The 22,111-nt window shown below is 46.4% G+C and overlaps 1 protein-coding gene across 2 annotated transcripts in view; it reads right to left on the bottom strand.

The window, feature by feature from the left end:
- Positions 1 to 1,232: 1,232 nt before the first annotated feature.
- The window catches only part of CDS2 (CDP-diacylglycerol synthase 2), a 56,534-nt gene continuing 35,655 nt past the window's right edge, over positions 1,233 to 22,111 (bottom strand). For both annotated transcript variants that reach the window (XM_019462602.2, XM_019462603.2), the window contains exons 2-13: positions 17,743 to 17,879; positions 15,771 to 15,867; positions 14,713 to 14,810; positions 13,568 to 13,707; positions 11,741 to 11,799; positions 11,005 to 11,087; positions 8,448 to 8,535; positions 7,858 to 7,926; positions 6,774 to 6,926; positions 4,885 to 5,004; positions 4,063 to 4,166; positions 1,233 to 3,802 (exon numbers count right to left, since the gene is read on the bottom strand). In XM_019462602.2, the coding sequence (XP_019318147.1) occupies positions 3,670 to 3,802; positions 4,063 to 4,166; positions 4,885 to 5,004; positions 6,774 to 6,926; positions 7,858 to 7,926; positions 8,448 to 8,535; positions 11,005 to 11,087; positions 11,741 to 11,799; positions 13,568 to 13,707; positions 14,713 to 14,810; positions 15,771 to 15,867; positions 17,743 to 17,879 (1,281 nt within the window). In that variant the 3' untranslated portion in view covers positions 1,233 to 3,669. The remainder of the gene's footprint in view (positions 3,803 to 4,062; positions 4,167 to 4,884; positions 5,005 to 6,773; positions 6,927 to 7,857; positions 7,927 to 8,447; positions 8,536 to 11,004; positions 11,088 to 11,740; positions 11,800 to 13,567; positions 13,708 to 14,712; positions 14,811 to 15,770; positions 15,868 to 17,742; positions 17,880 to 22,111) is intronic.

The raw sequence follows: 22,111 nt of genomic DNA, 5'->3' as shown, positions 1-22,111 counted from the left end.
CAACTCAGCAACTCGCTTAGACTCAAATCACAGGGTCTGTTTAATCGCCTTTAAAATATATCATACAGGAAGATTCCAAAAATATGAATCAAGTTACAGGAGAAGAAGCCCACTGGGGAAAAATAAATACCATAAGAGTGACTTCAAAGTCCACCTGGGCAAAGTTAAATGTTACATTTCACCCCTTCTACAAGTAAAAGAGACACTAATTTCAAACATACACTGTAGAATTAGAAACCCAGAAAACACTATGGAAAACACTAAGAGTAATATGTTTTAAATATGATTACACAATAGCTACTAATATGCTCAGAACATGAAACAGGCAAATAATAATAAACATAAACAGGACCCAGGCTGCCGTGGACTTTCCCCGTGCTGAGGGCAGTTAGGGGTGGCAGTTAGGTGCGCCCGCTCGTAAAGGGGAAAGACCCAGGTGTCCCATGAGCGGTCACAAGTAGGGCTCACAGGGAGGCGGCTCAGGCCTGGCCCTCTGCAGATGCGCCCTGCTCTCCTTGACAGCGTGTCCATCAGCTCCCTGGGAAGCTCCAACTTGGTGCACAGGCTGACCTCCTCGGCTTGAGGAACGAATATTCCAGAATTCTTGGAATTTCAGGCACACCTACACCACTTTCACAAAAGCAAGTGGAACTAGGGCTGATTCCTGTCCTGGCAAGCTGGAGTGAGGTCTGCCTCTGCCCCACGACCCTGGGGAAGCGCTCCACGTGCTCTTGCCCTCAGCGTCCTCACAGGCAAGGCGCTCAGGACTCTTGCCCGAGGTCCCTCAGGAGGCTGCTGTGAGAACCTATAAGATTCAGAGCAGAAAACAAAAACCTTGGGGCACCTGGGAGGTTCAGTCGGTTGAGCATCTGACTTTGGCTCAGGTTGTGATCTCATGGTTTGTGAGTTTGAGCCCTGCATCAGGCTCTGTGCTGACACCTCGGAGCCTGGAGCCTGCTTTCGATTCTGTCTCCCTCTCTCTCTCTGCCCCTCCCCTGCTCATGCTCTGTTTCTCTCTCTTTCTCTCTCTCAAAAATAAATAAACATTAAGAAAGAAAGAAAGAAAGAAAGAAAGAAAGAAAGAAAGAAAGAAAGAAAGAAAGAAAGAAAGAAAGAAAGAAGAAAAGAAAAGAAAAATCTTGACATCAGGACTGCATGATATTTATGAAGCAAAACAAGTAGGAAACACATCCACACACAGAAGTAAGAAACTGAAGTCACAAGGGAGAGCATACAGTTTCAGCCACATTTTATTTCTCACACAAAAAATGGATCTGAAGCAAGTTATACCATTCATTAAGAATGCACAGGTATATGTTAAAATAGTCTTTTGAATCTCGTCTGTACAGTGAAATATCTTCAATAAATGGGAGAAAGAAAAACAATGTGCATATATATAGATATAGATAAATACACACGAGGTGGTGTCGCTTTCCCAGCTACTAGGCTAGGAAGCTCCTCTTACTTGACCTGAAAGCACGTGGGGAAATCAGAAGATAAAACCCGAGCTGACCCTCTGGGCTTCTTGCTGAGAGCTCTCATGAGCACCCAGCTTCAGCTTCCTGGGATGCCAGGACCCTCCCCACTTGGTGACCACTTCCACAAAGGAATGTGCCAGTCACCTCGATCCCAAAGATGGCCTTATTCAGGAGTTGCTAGGCCCCAGCCACCAAGCACCCCGCCATATGCCCACAATAAGGCAACAGAGACTACCCCTTCTGTCTCTGGTCTCAGGAACCAAGTTCATTCTTCAATGTGAAAACTGGACTTGTTACTAATTACCTCCACTAAGATTTGTGGGTGAGATACTGACTCATCTCAAGGACCAGCATTTAGAAATGGCCTGAAAGCTGTTGCTTTTTGGGTGCCCAGGACATCACTCGATACCCATAAGTAGCCTCTGGTGACAAGAACTTGCTCAGCCAGAAATCACAGAATACTGGACTTAGGAGAGAGCTCCGAAAACGAGGCCCCAGAGAGTGCTATGTCCTGCCCAGGGTCACAGAGCCACAACAGAAACCCCAAGCAAAAACACATTTTGTTTTTAAGGGGGCCTTGGACCTTTAAAAGAAAAGCCATGTGCTGAAACAGAAGTACACACTCAGAAGAAAAAGTCACGTAGTGACTGAGAGCTGCAATGTTGAGGGAGGCCTGCCCTGTGCTGCACATGGCAGCCATCTGGGCGGACTGTGAGCTTTCAGGGAAGCAGGAGGGCTGATTTAAACAGAAACAGAATGAACCGGACGCAGACCAAGGTGCTGAAGCGGGTCTCTGCACTGCATTTGGCAATGAGAACAGCCGTGGCACAGAATAAGCAAACACATTTGGGCACCAAGTTCTCTCTCCCATTCTCCCCTGCTTGCTGTCCTAACAAAGAACTTGTCTTCCCAAAGTCAACCTCACTCCTATAATCAGGCAGGGGAAAAAAAAATAAATCACAGTTTAAAAGAAAAAAGGTCCCTCAACGAAATACACACTACATTTAAACTGGTCACATTATATTAAAAAAAAAAAAAAAATGTGCACTGAATCTTCAGAAGAGTCAAACCTCTAATCGGATTAGGTTTCCAGAGCTGTAAGCAGGATTCTGTGGTTTCAGTGGAGAAGTCATGGTACAACTGAAATCACCGCAAGGGATAAGTGATTTTTAAACCACACACACACACAGATACACATTTGCCTTAAGAGTAGTATATACACAACACAGCAGCTACGTGGGTGGTCGGTCAGGCTAAGGGTGCGTGAACAGGAAGCCCCCCTGCTCCCTAACAGGAAAGCCCCCAGAAAGGATTCAGCAGCAACAAGTCTACAGCCCAAACGTGAACAGCATCGTCCCTGAACAGACACAGCTAGTCGGAGCCACCAGAGCCTACAGCCTGTGGGAGAGGGCTCAGTTACAGTACATTCTACTGCATACACTTGAGATATTACAGTGTATTTTTTCAGACTATTATAAATAATTTCTCGTGCTTTCTGGAAAAAAAAAAAAATCAAACGAAGCCTTCTTTCATTCAGTCTGTGATGAAGTAAGGTGAATCCTTCTCGTAACGCACAGCTCAGGCTCCCCAGGGCTTTGTGGGCAGGATGCTCCTCTGATTAATAAGCTTGTGTCCCTCCAGCCTACAGAAGGCAACCGTCCCGTCACTCCAGCGCAGGTGTTTTCAAGACGCCCATGTGAAAGCTCTTGGGTAGCAAAGGCATCCAAGCTGTGCACCTCTTCCCTGCTGGGGGGGCAGCTACAAGGCAGGCAGAGGGTCCTCTGAACCGGTCAGACACAGACGAACGTCTCCACTCTCTGATGGAGCACCGAAACAGAAGCTCTGGCTTGGGAGCTAGAAGTACCCAGTAGACCCACCCCAGGTGGGCACAACACTGCCTTCCAGGTTAAAACTTTTGTATAAAAGACCCAAATGGTCTTACCCTTGTGACTTCTTTCCAACTCAAAGCTATGGTTTACCCACAACCCAAATCATAAGCACATAGACTGTATATATACAGATTGTTTTTAAATCCCACAAATAAAAAACACTCTACAAAAAAACAAAAAAAACCCAAAAACAAAACACCAGTGAGTTGAAGCCTTGTCATAGTCTGAGACACACCAGTGGGGCTTGCCTTGGGGCCCTGCCCCTCGCTCTGCTCACTCTTGCTCTCTTGGCCCTGGGGCCCCTACTCATCCTCCGTGCCGGCTGTCAGCATCCCCTTGTCAGCCAGGTGAGATCTGAGGGTGTTGAAGATGTGCAGTTGTTGATCTGGACGCAAGGTCAGGAACTGCTGAATGAGCTTGCTTGGGTTCGGGCCCCTGGAGGAGAACGTGAGGAAACAGCTCTGAGTGGGGGGACTCAGCAGCTTCTAGGGCCTGATTATACAAATAGCTGCTGTTCCCTGTGGATTCTCTACTCATGGAGGGCAGGGGGCCTCAAAGAATCCATTAAGAGCAGCAACTGAAAACTGCATTCATATTTGGGATGCTTTTCACTTCAACTGAGGTGTAGCTAAAATCCCAGATGTTCACCACACTCAAAAATCCAACAACTGGCTTCAGATGGAAAGGCATCGTACCTGATAAAACTGGCAATGTACACGTTGACAAAGGTGGCCATCAGATACTGGCAGTCAAAGCGATCCATGATGCCGCCATGGCCGGGAATGGTATTGGCAAAGTCCTGTTAGAGGCAGGGGAAGGACTGGTAAGCATGGGCTAGGCCAAGATCAAACCCTGCCCTGTGGTCCCACCTCAGTGTCCAGCTACTATCCTGAGTAGCTGAGGGCAACAGAAAGTAAGAAGTATGGACCCAAATGCTGAGGGTATGATACCAACAATCTTACTATAAAATGTTTCTTTTGAAGAAAGATACAAGGTATATTAACAAATAAACTGAAAATCCAACTACAGTTGACTCTTGAACAACAGGGGTCTGAACTACAAGGGTCCACTTACACGTCATTTTCTTCAGTAAATATAGTACAGGAATATAAATGTATTCTTCCTTACGATTTTCTTAATCACATTTTCTTTTCTCTGGCTTGCTTTATTGTACGAATACAGTATATAATACATATAACATACAAAACAGGTGTGAATCAACCAATAATTCTTCTGGTCAACAGTTACATGTGAGTTTTCTAGTACATGGGAGGATGTGGTAGGGGGGAATGTCAGTGCCTCTAACCCCTGCATTATTCAAGGGTCAAAACTATACTGAATTTTCTTGGAAAGCAATGTATTTTTATTTAACCTACCTAAATCTCATGCACGAGTGAAGGAAAGCACACATTAACAGTCAGGGTTTATAGCCTGGTATTTTGAAGGGGCGGTGGTTGATGGGGTGGGACAGGAGACTGGGCTGGGAGACAGAAGAATAGGGAAGACGATTTTCCTACTTTGATTTTAAAGGCTCGTTTGAATCCACTTGCAAAGAATCCTCCAAAGGGGCCGATGAGCGAGGCAAAAGTGGACAGGGCGATGCTGTGGATCTGGAAGGGGTACATCCAGACTGTTGTCTGAGAAGAACAAGGGAAAATCAGTCAAGATGCCTTGTTGACATAAATAACTCTTTATCAAATGAACTATATTTTCCCTCCAAAATCAAAATGAGTAAGAAAAGTGGATTTTGTTTGTAAATCTCGAATATTTGACTTAATGGAGGACATTAAGTATCATACATTCAGTCTGTTGCAATATGTTTTGGCTGACATATGCGGAGAAAGTCCGGCCTTACACAAATTAGGTAGTTGAAAAAAAGGAAGAGTAGGGGCGCCTGGGTGGCTCAGTTGGTTGAGCGTCCAACTTTGGCTCAGGTCATGATCTCACAGTTTGTGAGTTTGAACCCCATGTCAGGCTCTGTGCTGACAGCTCAGAGCCTGGAGCCTGCTTCGGATTCTGTCTCCCTCTCTCTCTGCCCTCCCCTCTCTCTCTCTCTCTCTCTCTCTCTCTCTCTCTCTCTCTCTCTCTCTCTCTCTCTCAAAAATAAAGGCATTAAATTTTTTTTTAAATAAGAAAAAAAAAGGAAAAAAGGAAGAGTATTTTAGCACTGTCTTTCAGATGCTTATGGGTATTCTCCTCTGATACTGCACCAAAACTTGACAAATGGTAGTTTCTTAAAAATTTGTCAAATTTGAGATCCAGGAATGAAATTTTTGTACTCTTAGCATTAGAATCCATTGGTCTGTCTTGAACTTTGAAAGGACCTTTTACCCACACGTGACTGCTGTAATACCATGCACTGACTATTTAGGAAATAATAGTTCACTAAGTTATGTAAATCTTCCAAATGTGGACACATTTTGCTATATATAATGTCAAAACATCATTATGTTCAAGTCATCATATGTTAAAATCACTATAAAAATCTTACAAAGAATCACCACAACTCTCATCAGCAAAGCTATGAAGTGTTAAGAGCTCTGGTGGAAACCCTATTACACTTTCCAAAATACTAATTTTCACTTGGCAGGTGAATTTTATCATTGGTAACAAACACCGTTAGGTGTTTTCCTTCGAGTGACAGACTCACTTTCGTCATCTTCAAGGAAAATGTTTGTCAAATACACAGGTCTCAAAAACCATAGCTTGTCGGACTTTTCAAGTAAAAATGACGTCCCTATAAAACAGCAGCTAGTTGAGCTCATATCTCAAACAGGCGCACGCGTGCTTTCCTTTAGGTAAACGCTGTACTTCAGTATTTACCAGAAATCTTTTATGCATCCTTTTCATACACAAGAGTATTAGAAAGATATGTATTCAAGGGTCAGGATTTAATAAAATGAATAGTTCTACTGTTTCATCAAAGACACTCTTCGGAGGAACTCTCTTATTCTCACTGCGTGTGTGTGGCACGAAGAATCCAATGACTCAGTCCAGCTCGGGGCCAGAGCCCCCACTCATACTAATGCACCAGGCGAGTTTACCCATCACTGCTTGTGTACCCTACCATTCACAGCAAATTTCAACAACGTAAACAGGCAAATAATGTCATTATATTGTTATGGAAATAATCGTGACTTCACGGGCCCCCTGAAAGGATCTCAGGGTCCCCCAAGGATCCACAGAGCACAGTTTGAGAACCACTGGTCTAAATGAATAGAAGTCAGATGAAGTGTCTCCTTCTGCTTTCAGCCTGAACTGACCTGAACAATTCTCTGTCCTGGGGCTTGCAGCGTTGTGGAGGGAGGAAGCTAGGTTGTTGTTGTTGCTGTTGTTGTTGTTGTTGTTTTGAGGGAGTGGTCACTATCTAACCAGGGATAGCTTGCCCCATGTGAATGGCACGTACCAAGCCAATGACCGACCGGATCACCTCAGGAATGTTGTACTCCTGCAGACGGAAGAGGTCCGAGGGCTCACAGTCCACAGTGAAGCTGTTGGTGTCATTGTTGTACTCCACGGGGCAGACAAAGCATCTGTACCCGGACATCACATAGGACAGCTGAGGATGAAGAGCAGAGACGGGCAGAGGAGACCAGTCCCAGTCATCCTGCCTGGGTGGCAGACACGGGGCCTGGCTGTGTCCCTCACAGCACCTAGCCTGCTCGCTGCAAGCTGTGCACTAAATCAGAGGTTCATATTTCCCCACGTGAGTATTTTGCCAGAATCTGGGAAAAAATTTTAAAAGAGGTTCACGGCCTGCTGAGGCTTCACACATACTTACCCCAACATCCAGGCCAAAATCCAGGACAGACCTGAAGGAATCTGGGCAAAGAACTACAAGAAGATTCCCCCCATTCAGGGAAGCTACGGTCCCTTTTTCTCAGCGTCTCTTAATTTAATTCAAACGGGAGGCAGGTTGGCAGGGAGCGATATAGTGAGAGACAGCCAGTCCAGAGGAAAAAGGAAGAAGAATAATGAAGTAAGGGAATCAGTACTGGAGGTTGGCTGGACACCTCTGAAGAAAGGAGAGAGGCTGGCCTGATGGTCAGAAGCAGGGAATGCTCCAGAAAGGGTGGGAAGATCAACCCCCCACAGGCAGGGCACAAATGGGAGAGAACCTTGGCCAGAGTGGCATGGCTCGCCTCACCTCCTACTCTTAGCTGCCAATCACTTGATCCTGAAATATCAAATGCGTGGACAAGAACGCTACCTGCTGAGTGTCACCGTGCCTTGACATGGGGGGAGTACAGGTTCACGTGGCCCTGCTCAACTGCCGAGACCCTGTTTGGAATCTGGCAGATAAAGGACAGCTGCCTCTGCCCGGGCCACTTACGGAGCATGCCAGGCTCATGCCCCTTGCAGGGCAAGGTTACCATTCAGTGGGACAGGGTCCTTGGCCTCGGGAGACAAGCTCTCTAGCCCTGGACAAGCTTTGAAGGTGGGCTGAGGTCTCTGTGCCCTCTCCCACCCAGCGGGAAACCACCACCTACCAGAAGGCCAAACACCACTGTAGCAAAGAAGCCCCCAATGAAGCCTTCCCAGGTCTTCTTCGGGGACAGCTACGGACAGAGAGCAAATCTTAACAAAGGTCATTTTGATAACTGGCTTTGGAACAATGATTACTTGTTTAAAAACCTCCCTACTGTTAAAACAAACAAACAAAAAATAAACAAAAAAACCTTCATTCTGTTAACCACCTCCCTTTCTAAAAATAACCCCAAGCTTGGTTTCCTTGTTCCCAGCCTGATAGCCCTCAGTTTCCTTTCTGTCCCAATTAGTCACTCAAATAATTTAATTATATTATAAAATAGTATACTAATTAAATAACAACACTCAAATTCAGATCAGAGCCCCCAAAGTGTGCCTGTATAGTCTATACAATTATCTTCTCTAGGAACTTGTTCTTCCTTTCTGAATAGTTGTCAAATGTCTTAGTCTGGCTTTTCTCTTGAGACTAAACTATTGCAAGACTTTCTCCAAGATGACACGAAGACATACACGCTAGTGAGATTTCTTCTGTGCCAAGCTGATCCTCACCGTTGCCTCACAGTGGTGTTTCATGTTAGGGTGACCCACTTACCTTAATGAGTGGGGTCCGACCAAAGAAGAAGCCAAACATGTAGGCCATAATGTCATTACAGATGACGCAAGAGATGGGGACAATGAACCTAGGGAATAAACCAAAGTAGAAATCAACTCTCCTAAGATGACAATACCTCAGATGTCTATAAAACACTGCCATTCATCACTTCTGGCACCAAAATAACCCCTAAGTACTTGTTCTCCACTAACTAATAAGCTAAAAGAAATTAAACAGCAGATAAGCCATACCTAGTACCTGGCACACAGCAGACATTCAAGTGTTTACTGAACGACTCCCGAGTAAACGGAGGTGGTGTTCTCTAAAATGCTATTTGTTCTTTTTATCCTTACAAAGTAATATAGGCACACAATACTACAAATTTAAACTGTAAAGAAAAGAAAGTTTTCCTTGTTTCTCCCATCCCTATCTCCATTCCCCAAAATAACTGCTTTTAATGACTTCTGACTTCTCTTCTTCTAGAGGTCATCTCCATAATTCTATGCAATATGTTTCATAATTTACCTATTTTTTTTTTAACTATTTATGACTAGCTCTGATGAGGCCTACATTTCCTAGTGCTCGGCTGAGTGCACAACCACACCCCATATAGCTGGCTACCTTCTCGACACCCGCACCCCCTCCCACCAGCCCCACCATGAAACAGGAGGCTGTTCCCACACTTGTAACATCTTTCTGCCCTCCTCACTCTCCACTCTCTGGCCAGCACTTTTTTAAAATTTCCCCTATTTAAATTTCTGAATTTCACATACAGAAATCTCTGACTTCCTGGCCCCTAAACTACAGGCAGTATTTTCTGACTTCCTGTTTGTTAAGGGAGCATCTGTATCCTCTCAACACCACGCGATATTATTTACTTCGTCGAGGCTTCTAGCACATATTCTCTGCTCAACATATTTTCTACATCTACAATTAAATCTTGTAGTTTGAGTGTGAAAACCAACAACCAGAGATTTTAATATAATTCACTGTAGAACTGAGTGGCACGTTTGGCCCTAAAGATAAGGACTTATCATGAGCCATTCCTCGAAATTACCTGAAACTCTGAAAAGGAAAGATTGTGTGTCTCCCCAGGCCATTGCTATCATTGTTTTAAACGTAATAATGCCTAAGGCTGCCAATTATCTGAGCTAGTCTCTGGTCTAAGCACTTTACATATATTTACTAACTTGGAGGTGGGCACTATTATACCCTCATTCTGAGATCTGGAAACAGACACAGTCTGGGATCTTAACCACAACTCCTCAACACTTCTAATATAAACTAGGATATGCCTTACCTTTTCACTAAGATCATCCAGTTTCCTTAGCCAGCCTGCAGACTTCTATAAATGCTGATAGATTTCCTGCTGAAACCACTGCATTTCTGGAATAATGTCTACTAAGTAACAACTATATCATTCTTTTGACACATTGCCAGATTCTATGTGCTAATAGTTTATTTATAATGGCTTATCTGTAATCATTAAAGAAATCAGCTTAACATTCTTTCTACCTCCCCATGCTTATTAGCTTTAGTATGAAGGGTTAGATAAAACTCTGAGATTATCATTGGTTGGTTTTTTTTTCCTTCCAGGTGTGGATTCTTAGGCAATCAAAAGTTCTTCTATAGTTATTGATCTTTTCAGGTTTTCTTCTTCATGACTTTTGGTAGCTTCCATTTTGCCAAATCATGCAAGTTTCCTTTTGTTTTCAAACCTGTTGCTATACAATTGCATTATCTTTTATTCTTTAAATATCCATGTATAGGGGCACCTGGGTGGCTCAGTTGGTTGAGTGTCTAACTCTTGATTTTGGCTCAGGTCATGATCTCATGATTTGTGGGTTCAAGCCTGGCGCTGGGCTCTGTACTGACAGTGTGGAACCTACTTGGGATTCTCTCTCTCCCCCTCTCTCTTTCTCTCTCTCTGCCCCTCCCCTACTCACGTGCACTCTGTCTCAAAATAAATAAACTTTAAAAAAGAAAACTTTTAAAAATTAATTAATTAATTAAAAATATCCATATGCTAACAAGCACATGTCTAATGTCTACAACATTAGTTTTTGGGGAACCTGAGTGGCTCCGTCGGTTGAGCGTCTGACTTCAGCTCAGGTCATGATCTCACAGCTCATGAATTTGAGCCCCGCATTGGGCTCTGTGCTGGCAGCTTGGAGCCTAGAGCCTGCTTCAGATTCTGTCTCCATCTCTCTCTGCTCTCCCCTGCTTGCACTTGCTCTCTCTCTCTCAAATGTAAATAAACATTAAAAAAATTTTTTTTTTAAATAGAACATTAGTTCTCAAAATATAGATCCTGACCAACAGTATCAGCATCACCTGGGAGTGTATTAGAAATCAAATTCTTAGTACTGAATCTACTGAAGTAGAAACTCAGAAGTGAGGCCCAGTGATCTGTGCTGTACCCAGCCCGGCAGGGGATTTTGATGCAGTTCAAGGTGAGAACCCCTGGCTTAGACTGTAAGCGGGGGTTCTCAGCCTACCTGTACATGAGAAAACCCACAAAATAAAAGGGAAAACCTCCCTCACTGACATCACTCACCAGATCATTCCTTCAAACAGGTTGTGGATAACAAGGTGTGACTGGGTTACAACAATGAGTAATGTTACATGTGTCCAGCCAAACTGCAAAAGAAGATATAGATTACATTTTACCTGTATGTTTACCTTGAAAGGAACTTCAAATAACTGCCAGTAACAAATAGAAAACTGCCAGCAACAATAACAAAAACACGTAGAAAAAATGTCTGCTTCTATACCTGTCTTATTGGAAGTAAAAAGATACAGAACAGGCATTTGGGAGTAACTTTGTCCCCCAGCTACAATCCCCACCAAAAGTAGAAACCACAGGGCCCACTTAGTGAGCAAGTCTTTCTACGCTCCAAAAGCCTGGGTATGTCTCATTTTCTCAATAAGTGTTCACTAGGTGCTTGGGACATTCAGTGACGGGATGTTTTCAAGTTGAGGGAGCGATGTAGCTGGTAGGATATTCGTGAGCATTGCCTGAAGCTTCACCCTGAGCCTTACTTGGAGGCCACCTTCAGGTCCTGGTGGAGAGGTTGCTTGGGGTGTATTAAGTAACAGTGATTGGGTCTAGGTAGAAGCAGAGCCACCTAACTTAAATGGGGACACTCCTTCGTGCTCTAGGTTCTAGATGCAAACACAACAGCCTGCATTCCAGACTGTTGATTTGTCACAGAAAGCATAAAAGGCCTGCCGAGTTTCTGCAGAACTTCCCTTAAGCCAAGAATTCTGACACACATATACATTTTCCTTACCATGTAGAACTGCAGTCGATAATGCTTCTTGACCAGACTCAGTACAAACATGCAGAATCCTAGTTTGAGGAGCAGGAAGAGAAGAACGGGCAAAATGAATCAGACTCTGCATTATCTTTGTCCTAGTCATTTCCTTTAGACGCATGAAGTGGTCCTCTGGCCAATCCCCTGGCAGCGGTTAACCCGGGTACAACTCCAAAGCCTAGGGGGATAATCCTAGTCATTCCAATGACAGCAGGGATAATGGACTCCCTCAAGACAGTCAGAGGAAGGCAATATTTTTAAATCTTGCAGACTACACTCAATTTAGAACACTGTTCACCAGATAGGAATGTTTTGATCCTAGAGCAAGGGTCAACAACAAAGGTCAAGCCAGCTGCCTGTTTTTACAAATCAAATTTTTTTGGAACACAGTCATGCCCATTTGTTTACATGTCGTCTGGGCTTCTCCTTTCATGCTCAAGGCCAGAACAGAGGAGGTGCAATGAAGACCCTTTGGCCTCCAAAGACTAAAATATTATCTGGACCTTTAAGAAAAGGTTTGCTGAAGGGAGCCTGGGTGGCTCAGTCGGTTAAGCGTCTGATTTCGGCTCAGGTCATGATCTCACAGCTTGTGGGTTCGAGCCCCTCGTCGGGCTCAGTGCTGACAGCTTGGAGCCTGGAACCTGTTTCAGATTCTGTGTCTCCCTCTCTCTCTCTCTGCCCCTCCCCCACTCACGCTCGCTCACGCACTCTCTCTCAAAAATAAATAAATATTAAAACAAATTTTTTTTTTAAAAAAGAGAAAAAATTTGCTGACTCCTCCTGTCCAAAGTTATAGGTCTGGCTAAGGGAGACCCACCTGGTGTGGAGTCAAGGCCGCCCCTGCATCTCTCACACTGACCCAAATGGTGGCAAAACAGTCTGCAGCCGCCCTCCCCCTCCTCCTTCAGGAAGGAAAGAGACTTTTACCCATGAGAGTGCTGGGCCCCTCAAACACAGCCCTGCCCAGAAGAAAGCATGTGGCTATTCTAGACCCCTGACCTGGCTCTGTGAGGGGTCACTCTCAGGGTCTGAGGCATGCTCTCTGACTGTGCTCAATCCCAGCAGACCTCTTGGCAGTGGATTTTCTATTTTACAGCCAGGTGTCATTCACAGAGACAAGTATTGCTATAAGCTGATCAAAAATAGATCAGACGGAAATTTAGGTCAGAACAAATTTCTCATGTGCCTCAAACTGGCTTTGAGGGCAACTATGAAAAAACAGGAGCATGAACACTTAACACTCAGATAAGACTGAGGTTAGATGGACACAGTGTTTGACTGTTTGTCAACTTCTAATGTATCTGACTAAACCCTCACAGTACCCCTGCTGTTTTAGCTCCAGATTATGAAAGGGATTCAAAGATTAAGCTCCCAGCTCCTATGAAGTCACAGAGCCTTTTTAAACCCAGGTCGGTAAAATTTCCACTACACTGCAATGTCCCCCATGCGGCCACGCCCCTAGCGATAGCCGCTTGTTTTTATACCCAACTTCCTGGACAGTTTTTGTTTTGATCACACCGCAGAATCTCTGCCAACAAGAGAGTCAGGACAGGACCGTGTTAAGCTGTCCTCTGACGGAGGCTGGGACACAAGGTCAGATGGCACAGACTGAAGTCCCCACAACTACACAAGGCCCTCGGTCCCATTTCTTAGGCAAGAGCTGCTACAGGGCCCTCAGCTCTGCTGCCCTGAACAGAGTTAACACCATCGAAACTGCGTGAACCAAGAAATTCCCCAACCTCTCCTCCACGGACATACAAACACAAGACAAACACAAGAACCGGTAAACCACTGAATGCCTACCTATTAGATAGAGAGTAAAGGAAATGAACCGGTGGTATTTACTGAGAATCCGCAAAGGCTCCTCTCTCTGGACCAGAGTGAAGAAGTAATCCGTCACGGTTTCACCATAGAAGAAATAATTTACACACAGTAGAAAGTACCTGTAAAGGAAGACAGGTCACTGCTGTGAGGGGCACACGTGTCCGCTCCTTTACAGTGAGGCCGTGAAAAAGTTCCCGGGATCAGAGCGGCAGTCCACCTGCCCCTCGAGACCCTGGTGGCAGCTTGCAGAGGGACAAGCAGACCAGGGTTCCCTGTTTACTGGTGACCCTGTAGGTGAGAAGTTTATCTGGGAATTTGTGGCAGCTTTCACTCCCTCTCCATGTATCACAAATTGGGGTCTCAGTTTTTGCTCCTTTTGTCCAGTTTCCACGCCTAATGTAAGAACACTCAAACCATAACACGACCTTCCAGAGTGTGCCTCAGCCTGCCTCCCCATCCTATTTCCACTCTTCCAGGAACCCTGTGCACCTATCACAATGGTTGACTCTGGCTTTGCCACCGTCTGCTTTGTTCCTGTCTTTCCCAGCCTGGAATATCCTCTTTGCTTACCCATTTTTTTCACTTGTTGCTCAAATACCATTTTCTTCATAAAACCTTTATATAACCTAACATGTATCTGTCTCCCCCACATTTATTTCCATAGTATATAGTATTTCATCATTTCACTAAGCAATTAATTACGCTCTGTCTCAGAACCTTCCTCTGGCCCCTGGTTGGGCTCTGAGCCTGCTTGGGATTCTCTCTCCTTCTCTCTCTGCCCCTCCCCCACTCGTGTGCACATGTGTGTAAGCTCTATCTCAGAATAAAGATTTAAAAAAATATATGCTAGTCTAGAAGTGGGGGGTCACTGTGCAAAGTCTGACGGATCCAAATACCAAGGCCAACGTGTTCATGGATACAGCCAGTGCGGAAGTTTCCAGATCCCAGGTAACTATTATAAACACTCCTCATAGGCCAACCACATAAAATACCTGGGTCTCAAAGGTACTGTGTGAGCTGGTGGCCATCCCTCCCCGCCCACCCAACCACCATGCCTGTAAATACCCACTACAAAACACTTTTCATCCAAATCTGTGGGGCCCCTGTGGGGCTAGACGGCTTACCAGCTGAGGGTTCTAAACCAGGGCAGGTCATAGGAGTGGTAGACGTTGTAGCCAATAGTGATAATCTCATGGAAACACTTAATCTGAACACACATCACCTGCAAGACACAAAAGAATCCAAATACTTGCTGATTCCCCAGTTCTCACCATCTTTGGAAACAGAAACCCACACACAGGTCATGGGCCTTCAAGAAAAACTATCACATTTAAGAATGTCAGTCCTACAGGGCACCTGGGTGGCTCAGTCAGTTAAGCGGGCGACTTTGGCTCAGGTCATGATCTCGTGGTCTGTGAGTTCAAGCCCCGCATCAGGCTCTGTGCTGACAGCTCAGAGCCTGGGGCCTGCTTCGGATTCTGTGTCTCCCTCCCTCTCTGCCTGTCCCCCACTCATGCTCTCTCTGTCAAAAATAAATAAACATTAAAAAAATTTTTTTAAAAAGAATGTCAGTCCTACAGGGACTCCGCTCTCCTCCTCACTCTCACTCACACCGCAGGACTTGGCAATGTAGTCCTTTATGTCACACAGAGTAGATGCAATAGAAACAAACCCCTGAAGCTTCAATTAACTTTTTATTGTTGCACCTCCCTGGATTCAATCCCTTCCCTTTGACTTTGAATAGGAATACCTGAAAAGCCCCAACTGCTTTGCTCAGCAGTCAGCTGCTAGTCATCTGACCCTGTCCATGACAGTGGGAAGACTGCAAGAGCAGTGCTGTGGACTGGGATTTTTAAATGAAAGTCCTAAGCCCCAGAGTGAGGCCGTAGGAAAACCAGAAACAAACCCGAGAGTCACACAGAGTCACAGCTGGGGTCACAGTTTCATCAAATGGCTGAAATAATATCATCAAATTTTTAAGTGAAGGGAGATCTTTAACCACATACTACTGGCCTATCCCACTGCCCCTCTGGTTGGCTCCTGACAGGGGAGAAGTCACAGATACTGGAAGGCAGATGTGGTCTGAGGAGCCAGGCCCGCTGCTGATTCCCAGAACCAACCACAAACCCCATACTCAAGATTAAATTAGACAAAATTAAAACAGCATGCAAATGGCACTTACAATGATCATTAAAACCATTGGTCCCAAGTAAATGATGATGAAGAAAAATGCAATCATGGCCAAAGTCAGGATGCCTCTCACCCACCAGTTCTTCCATCTAAGTTAGAGAAGACAGAAAGGAGAAAACATGTTAGGAGCCCAGAAAGAAGCAAAGCACAAACCCAAGGGGGAGGGCTCTTTCTGGCAGGAGAGGTCAATCCCTTCTAGGAACACCTCCTTCACCTTGACAGAGGTACTAGCCACAGGCTGGCAGAAGCAGGGCCAATAGAGCCATCACCTCACTGCCACCAGACTCAGCAGGTGCTCACGGCCTACAGAAAAATACACCCAGCTTCTATCTTAACGAAGGAATCAGGCAAAAATCCTGAGGGAAATGTGGTGCCTACTTCTGTATCTACTTGGATGGCTTCTATCCAAAGAAAAAACTCCATATTTATCCTGCAGCACAATCCTACATCACTCTGCCCCTGCATCATTATGGTGATAACAATATTAACCAGTGATTAATAGCTATCACAAATATGCATCTGGCACACTTATAAGGATTTTGCATATATTAATTCATTTAACACTCAACACTACTAGCCTTTACAGTGGAAGAATTGGACAAATCATATAGTTGTGATGTGGTTAAACGGGTATCTGAATCCTGGGAGTGTAGCTCTAGAACCCATGCCCTTGACCACAACAGAACCTTTCAAAGAGAGACGTGCATGGGACACACACATAGAAACACTTTCAGATAATGTCTTGGGGTCTTAGTTTGTGTTTTTAGTCTACACACATAGCTGGTGTTGGAGGACCAGAGTCTCAAGGGACCAACACTTTAACCCTGGATTCACTCAAGTTGAGATTTCTTAATTCTTCCAGAAGAATCTCAGGAATGTCCACAATGGATGTGTGGGAGAGGGAAAACTAAACTTTGACCATGAAACTTGGGTTCCTCTGTGGAAAGCAGTCTGCCCATCAGTCACAAAGCCCTACACATGCTACGTCAGCAATCTTGCCCACCACCACCCCTTTGTTTTTTGGGGTTTTTTCCATCTTATTTTATATTTTATTTTTTATTTTTTACAGTTTACATTCAAATTAGTTAGCATATAGTGCAACAATTTCAGGAGTAGATTCCTTAGTGCCCCTTACCCATTTAGCCCATCCCCCCCACAACCCCTCCAGCAACCCTCAGTTTGTTCTCCATATTTATGAGTTTCTTCTGTTTTGTCCCCCTCCCTGTTTTTATATTATTTTTGTTTCCCTTCCCTTTTGTTCATCTGTTTTGTCTCTTAAAGTCCTCATATAAGTGAAGTCATATGATTTTTGTCTTTCTCTAATTTTACTTAGCCTAATACCCTCCAGTTCCATCCACGTCGTTGCAAATGGCAAGATTTCCTTCTTTGTGATTGCCGAGTAACACTCCATGGTATATATATACCACATCTTCTTTATCCATTCATCCATCGATGGACATTTGGGCTCTTTCCATACTTTGGCTATTGTTGATAGTGCTGCTATAAACATGGGGGTTCATGTGTCCCTTCGAAACAGCACAGCTGTATCCCTTGGATAATGCCTAGCAGTGCAATTGCTGGGTCATAGGGTAGTTCTATTTTTAGCTTTTTGAGGACCCTCCATACTGTTTTCCAGAGTGGCTGCACCAGATTGCATTCCCACCACCACCACCCCTTTGTCCACACTTTCCTCCTCCTTGGGCTACTGCACCTCCCAGCCCAACCTGCAGCACCCTTCAAGGGCCAGATGTAGTTGCTGTTAAGCCCTAGATTACACTCAGTGGAGCCCTGAGCAGAAGCAGGGAGACTGTGGCCAATGCAGGTGAACAGGCCCACCCTGCACATTTTAACATTAGTGGGTTCGTGCCACAGGACTGCAGGCTGTCTGAGGGCTCCGGGTCTTCCACGGCACTTGGACCCGATGCGAAGCCCCCATGGGCATCTGCAACATTAAGCCAGGTTACCTTGAAGACAAGTTGGAAAGGGCCCTGTTGAGGACCTCTGGGGTATCGTCTGCAGAGGTGGATAAAGGAACAGCTTCCGCTCGGCTCTCAGTGTCCGATGCAGTCTCTCCATCTACCTTTACTTCTGACTCCGATTCCTACATGGCAGAAAAACAGATGAAAGGTTAGAAAAAGAAAAAAAATGCCTAGTAGCACGCCGAGAAGTACATGCATATCATAGGAGATCTGTGGGAAAAGACCCCCAACAGGGCTCAGGGACATAGCACAGTCAGGTGACAGAACAGATGGGACTCACAGCGATCCCAACACTGTTCCGGCATGTGCTGAGGTGGCCGTCTCTGCTGGAAGTAAGGCATGCGTCTGCACCACGGGGTGGGGGATGAGTGACAGCCACAACCTGCTCAATTTCCCTTGCCTTACTGGGGGCAGGGGAGGGAACAGTCCAGAACAGGGAGAAAGGGGTTCTTTTGCATCCACAGAAGGCAAACGGGAGTCAGGCCTGAATTTCATCAGGACCTCATTCCTGACCCTGCCCTTAATGCCAGGCTCATTACCTATAAGGGCTCGGCTGCTGGCACCCAGGAAAACATATCCACCTCTGAAAACCCCTCTCCCCCAACACCTGAATCATGCAGGGAACAGTCCCTGCTCTGCCACAACATGCCGTGAACTCTCAGAGCCACCGGAGTGGCCCCAGAACCAGGCTCTCTCAGAGAAAGGCTGGATGCGCAGGCTGTTGCTCCCCGCTGGACTCCCCAAAGTCCACAATGTTACTTCCAGACTTCACAAGAGCACCCCAAGAGGAGGCCAGCCCCAACGAGTGTAGAGGCCACACAGTATTGCTCACCAGGACGGGCGTGTTGCTGTCTTTTCCCTGTCACCCGGTCCTGGGCATCAGCAGACCCTGCGATGTCACTCACAGAGTTGCCATCCAGGCTCCGGCCAAGTCAGGCAGTCACCCTGCTCGCCAGCCCCTGTGAGGGGACCAGAGCCATGCCAGCAATAGGCTCTCTATCCGAAGTACCAAGGAGCAGGCTGCTCTGAATCCTAGGGACCCTACTGCTACTCAGAGCATTTCTCTCTTACAGAAATTTAGAATCATTGCCGTGAGGAGAGGCGGAAGAGAAATCAAATCACTTCGAATTAGACAGAGTCTAACAACACTGCTCTGTATTTGCAGGGCCCTCAACAGTTGTAAGAATGTTTCCCATACCTGCGAACCTCAGAGTTCTGGAAGGAAGGGAAAGGAGACAGGAAGATCCCTACTTACAAATGAAGAAACAGGAGCTCTGAGAAGTCCAATGGCTGGCCCCAAATCCCCTATTAATCCTGGTCTTCTGACTTCTAGGTGTTCATCCCACTAGACTTCCTTTTATTTAAGTATCTTGGAATCCATTTTTTTCCTGACACCCGACACTTTATGGGTGAGGAGCCTTGGTTTGGGGATGGGGGGAACTGGGATGGACAAGAATCACCCATCTCAGGGGATTTTCCTGGACAAAAAATTTTTAACTTAAAAAAAAAAAAAAAAAAAAGACAGCTGACTTTGGTAAAGGACGTAGAGATGGTCTCCTCAGTAGGATGTGAGGGACAGAGCCACAGCTTCTGACGACAGGGTCACTGTTCTTACTCTGCCACAGCTGAGCCTGGTGGCGCTCAGTAAGTCACACTGGTGCCTCTGTACTTCAGTGTCCTCACCTTATAAAAGGGGGCCAGGAAAGGTCCTCCTTGTGAGGGTTCCCTAAAGAGATCCAGACAAACTCCACCCAGGGCTATGTCCTATTCCACCATCTGAGGTTCCGAAACAGGGCAGTGCCTCCGGGATTACCCCTCTCCAGTTAGACTGAAGACCGAGGCATTCAGAAAAGCTTCCCATTCTTTATGTTAACATTAACACCCACGTTCCAGCAGCAACCATCAATGATACGAAGTAACATCTAGATCTGACCCCCAAGCCCAGGAGCTTCAGCACGTGACCACCTGGGCTCTACCAAGGCCTCCCACAGATGCTCACCAGGAGCATCCAGAAGCCACGGGGACTGAGCTGGAGCCCAGCATGGCAAAGGGCATGTATCCAGGCACAAGCGCATGTGCGAACACACGTGCCCCAGCACAAGGCTATTTTTAACTTATCCATCCTGTTGTCAAGGAGATTCACAAAGGCTGCTGGTCTCCCCAGGCGAGGAAGGGCAGGAAGGAGCTTAGGCAGAGCCTCTGCAGGGGAGGGTAGAGAGACTTGGGTGCCGAGTCTCTCTGGACCTTCCATGCCCTTTTATGAGCATCAGCCCAGCACTGTGTGCTGCAATATAGCCCTGACTCCCCTCCTTCCTTGCTAGAAGGGGTGAGGTACAGAGAGATACCCTGAGATGGGAAGTAGAACACGAGATAACTGTCAGGACAAGAAGGGCAAATCCTGTGCAAGGGGCAAGGGCACAACCCAGAAAGACACGGACAGAGAGGGAGCAAGAGAGCCGGCTCTGTGGGCTCCTGAACCCTAGTCCCCATCCCCCCCCACTCCCTGAGGTATAGATGTCACAAGAGAGCAGGCCAAGGGAACAGAAGCTTAAGACAACTTGGAAGTTACAGTGTTCTGGCTCCTCCCCACCCCATGGGCAAAAGCCTTTTGCTTGAACCGCTAAGACCACCTCTTTGGCTGCTTATACCTCTAAGTCAAAGAAGCCCAGTGCTGGTGGTGGCTCCCATAGTGGACAGGGAGGCCGAGGAGGCAGGAACCTGGAGCTCGAGTTCTTGCCCAGGAGAAAAGTGGCACATGTTGGACCAAGAGTCAGAGGTGCTGAGAGGTACACTGCCTTGCTCCTCCAGGGGATGGCAAGATAGGCAGATGGAGAGGAAGACTTTCTGCAGGAGGAGGCGGCAGCCAGTCAGGGAGAAGGGGCCCAGGACCTAGCTGCGATGCTCATTACACTCCTCAGATCTCTGGTATTCCAGTGGAGAGAGGATCCCTTATCCTGAACAACTTAGAATGATCAAATGTCATACCGATGAAAGTCATGAAAACTATAAAGGGACTGAAGAGCAACACCACCCCCACCCCGCCCCACAGTATCCTGACCATGGCTTACAGGACAGGAGCACAAGAACCTTAAACACCTAACTCAGGCGACCTGGGTACCCTGGCCTAGGAGGGTAGAGTGGAAAGCACAAGAGCCATCAGGCCGTGCTGGGGCCTGTGTGTGACCAATTACGTGAGCTCAGCACCAGCCTGCCTTGCTTCCTCTTTCGTACCCTCCACTCATCCAATAGGCGGCCCCTCAACTCAAAAATGATCCACTTCCCAAAGCTACCGTGTTAGGGGGTGGCCTGGCACACGGAGGCAGCAGTACATACTAGTGCTCTCTGAAGTGGGATGTGTGCGACACAATCCACTGAAGCGTGAGAAGAAATATTAGGACTTCCTTCTATCTCCTTTGTATTTTTCTTTCTTGTGCATGCTTTATGATGGACCCAGCAGCACACGTATGTAACTCAGTAAGTCTGTGCAAGCTGGCACACGTGGCTAAAACCTCACACACTGTCAGACAAAAGTGTCTCAGCGGCCACAGGCTCGTTTCCCACTGTGCTGAGCAGTGCCTGGATCATAGCAGGCACCCAAAGATTTGTTGACCCAATGAGCTAATGAAGTCTACTTGACCCACCACAGGCCAAGGCATCCGGACTGCACTGAGAGTGTGCAAGAACCCCCCTGCCTCCCAATGGCCCTCACAGCAGGACCAGACTTGCCCAGTCCCATTCTGGCCTTCTCCCTGCAAGGAGGGCAGCAGGGGGAGACCGCTTTGTTGCTTCAGACTGTCTCAGCCTAGCTCCCAGGCGGCCTCTCCTTCCTTTTCAACCCAAGGGCCCAGAACAAAGGCTAAGTGCCTATCTCTCCAATTTGATCTCAATCAACAGCCATCCTCCACAGTCCCTTAGCCATTCCCCAAGGGGCCTTTGATGCTGAGGTAAACAGGAAGCAAAAGAATGTTTCAAAAGGAAAGAAAAAAGCTCCCTTCTAGGCCCTTCTGATTCACTTAGACCCTGAAGGGAAAGCAGAAAGTCTGTCTAATGACGGACAGAGGTAATGTCCTGGGTACCAAGGGCTCAGCTAAGACCTGTTGACATTTTTGGAGAAATAGACGCTCAAAAGGCTTCCCTACCAGCCTTCCAGCACCCACAACTGCTCAAAAGCAACCCCAGCCCTGACCTAAGGCTCAAAACAGCACAGCACAGAACCTTCTTTCAACAAAGGACAAGGCAGTGAGGGAGGGCCTATGGGGAGCTGTGGGGTGGGAGGTGAAGCTCCTTGGGGCGGAGGCCTGGTGTTTCCTGGCCTGGGGAGGGACCAGCACTCAAAAAACTCATTCTCATTGTT

This window comes from Panthera pardus, unplaced genomic scaffold, assembly GCF_024362965.1.
Source record: "Panthera pardus isolate Hobbes unplaced genomic scaffold, ASM2436296v1 HiC_scaffold_25, whole genome shotgun sequence".
NCBI classification, from domain to species: domain Eukaryota; kingdom Metazoa; phylum Chordata; class Mammalia; order Carnivora; family Felidae; genus Panthera; species Panthera pardus.
Note: the sequence above shows the minus strand (reverse complement) of the source record. Positions and strands in the feature narration are given on the sequence as shown.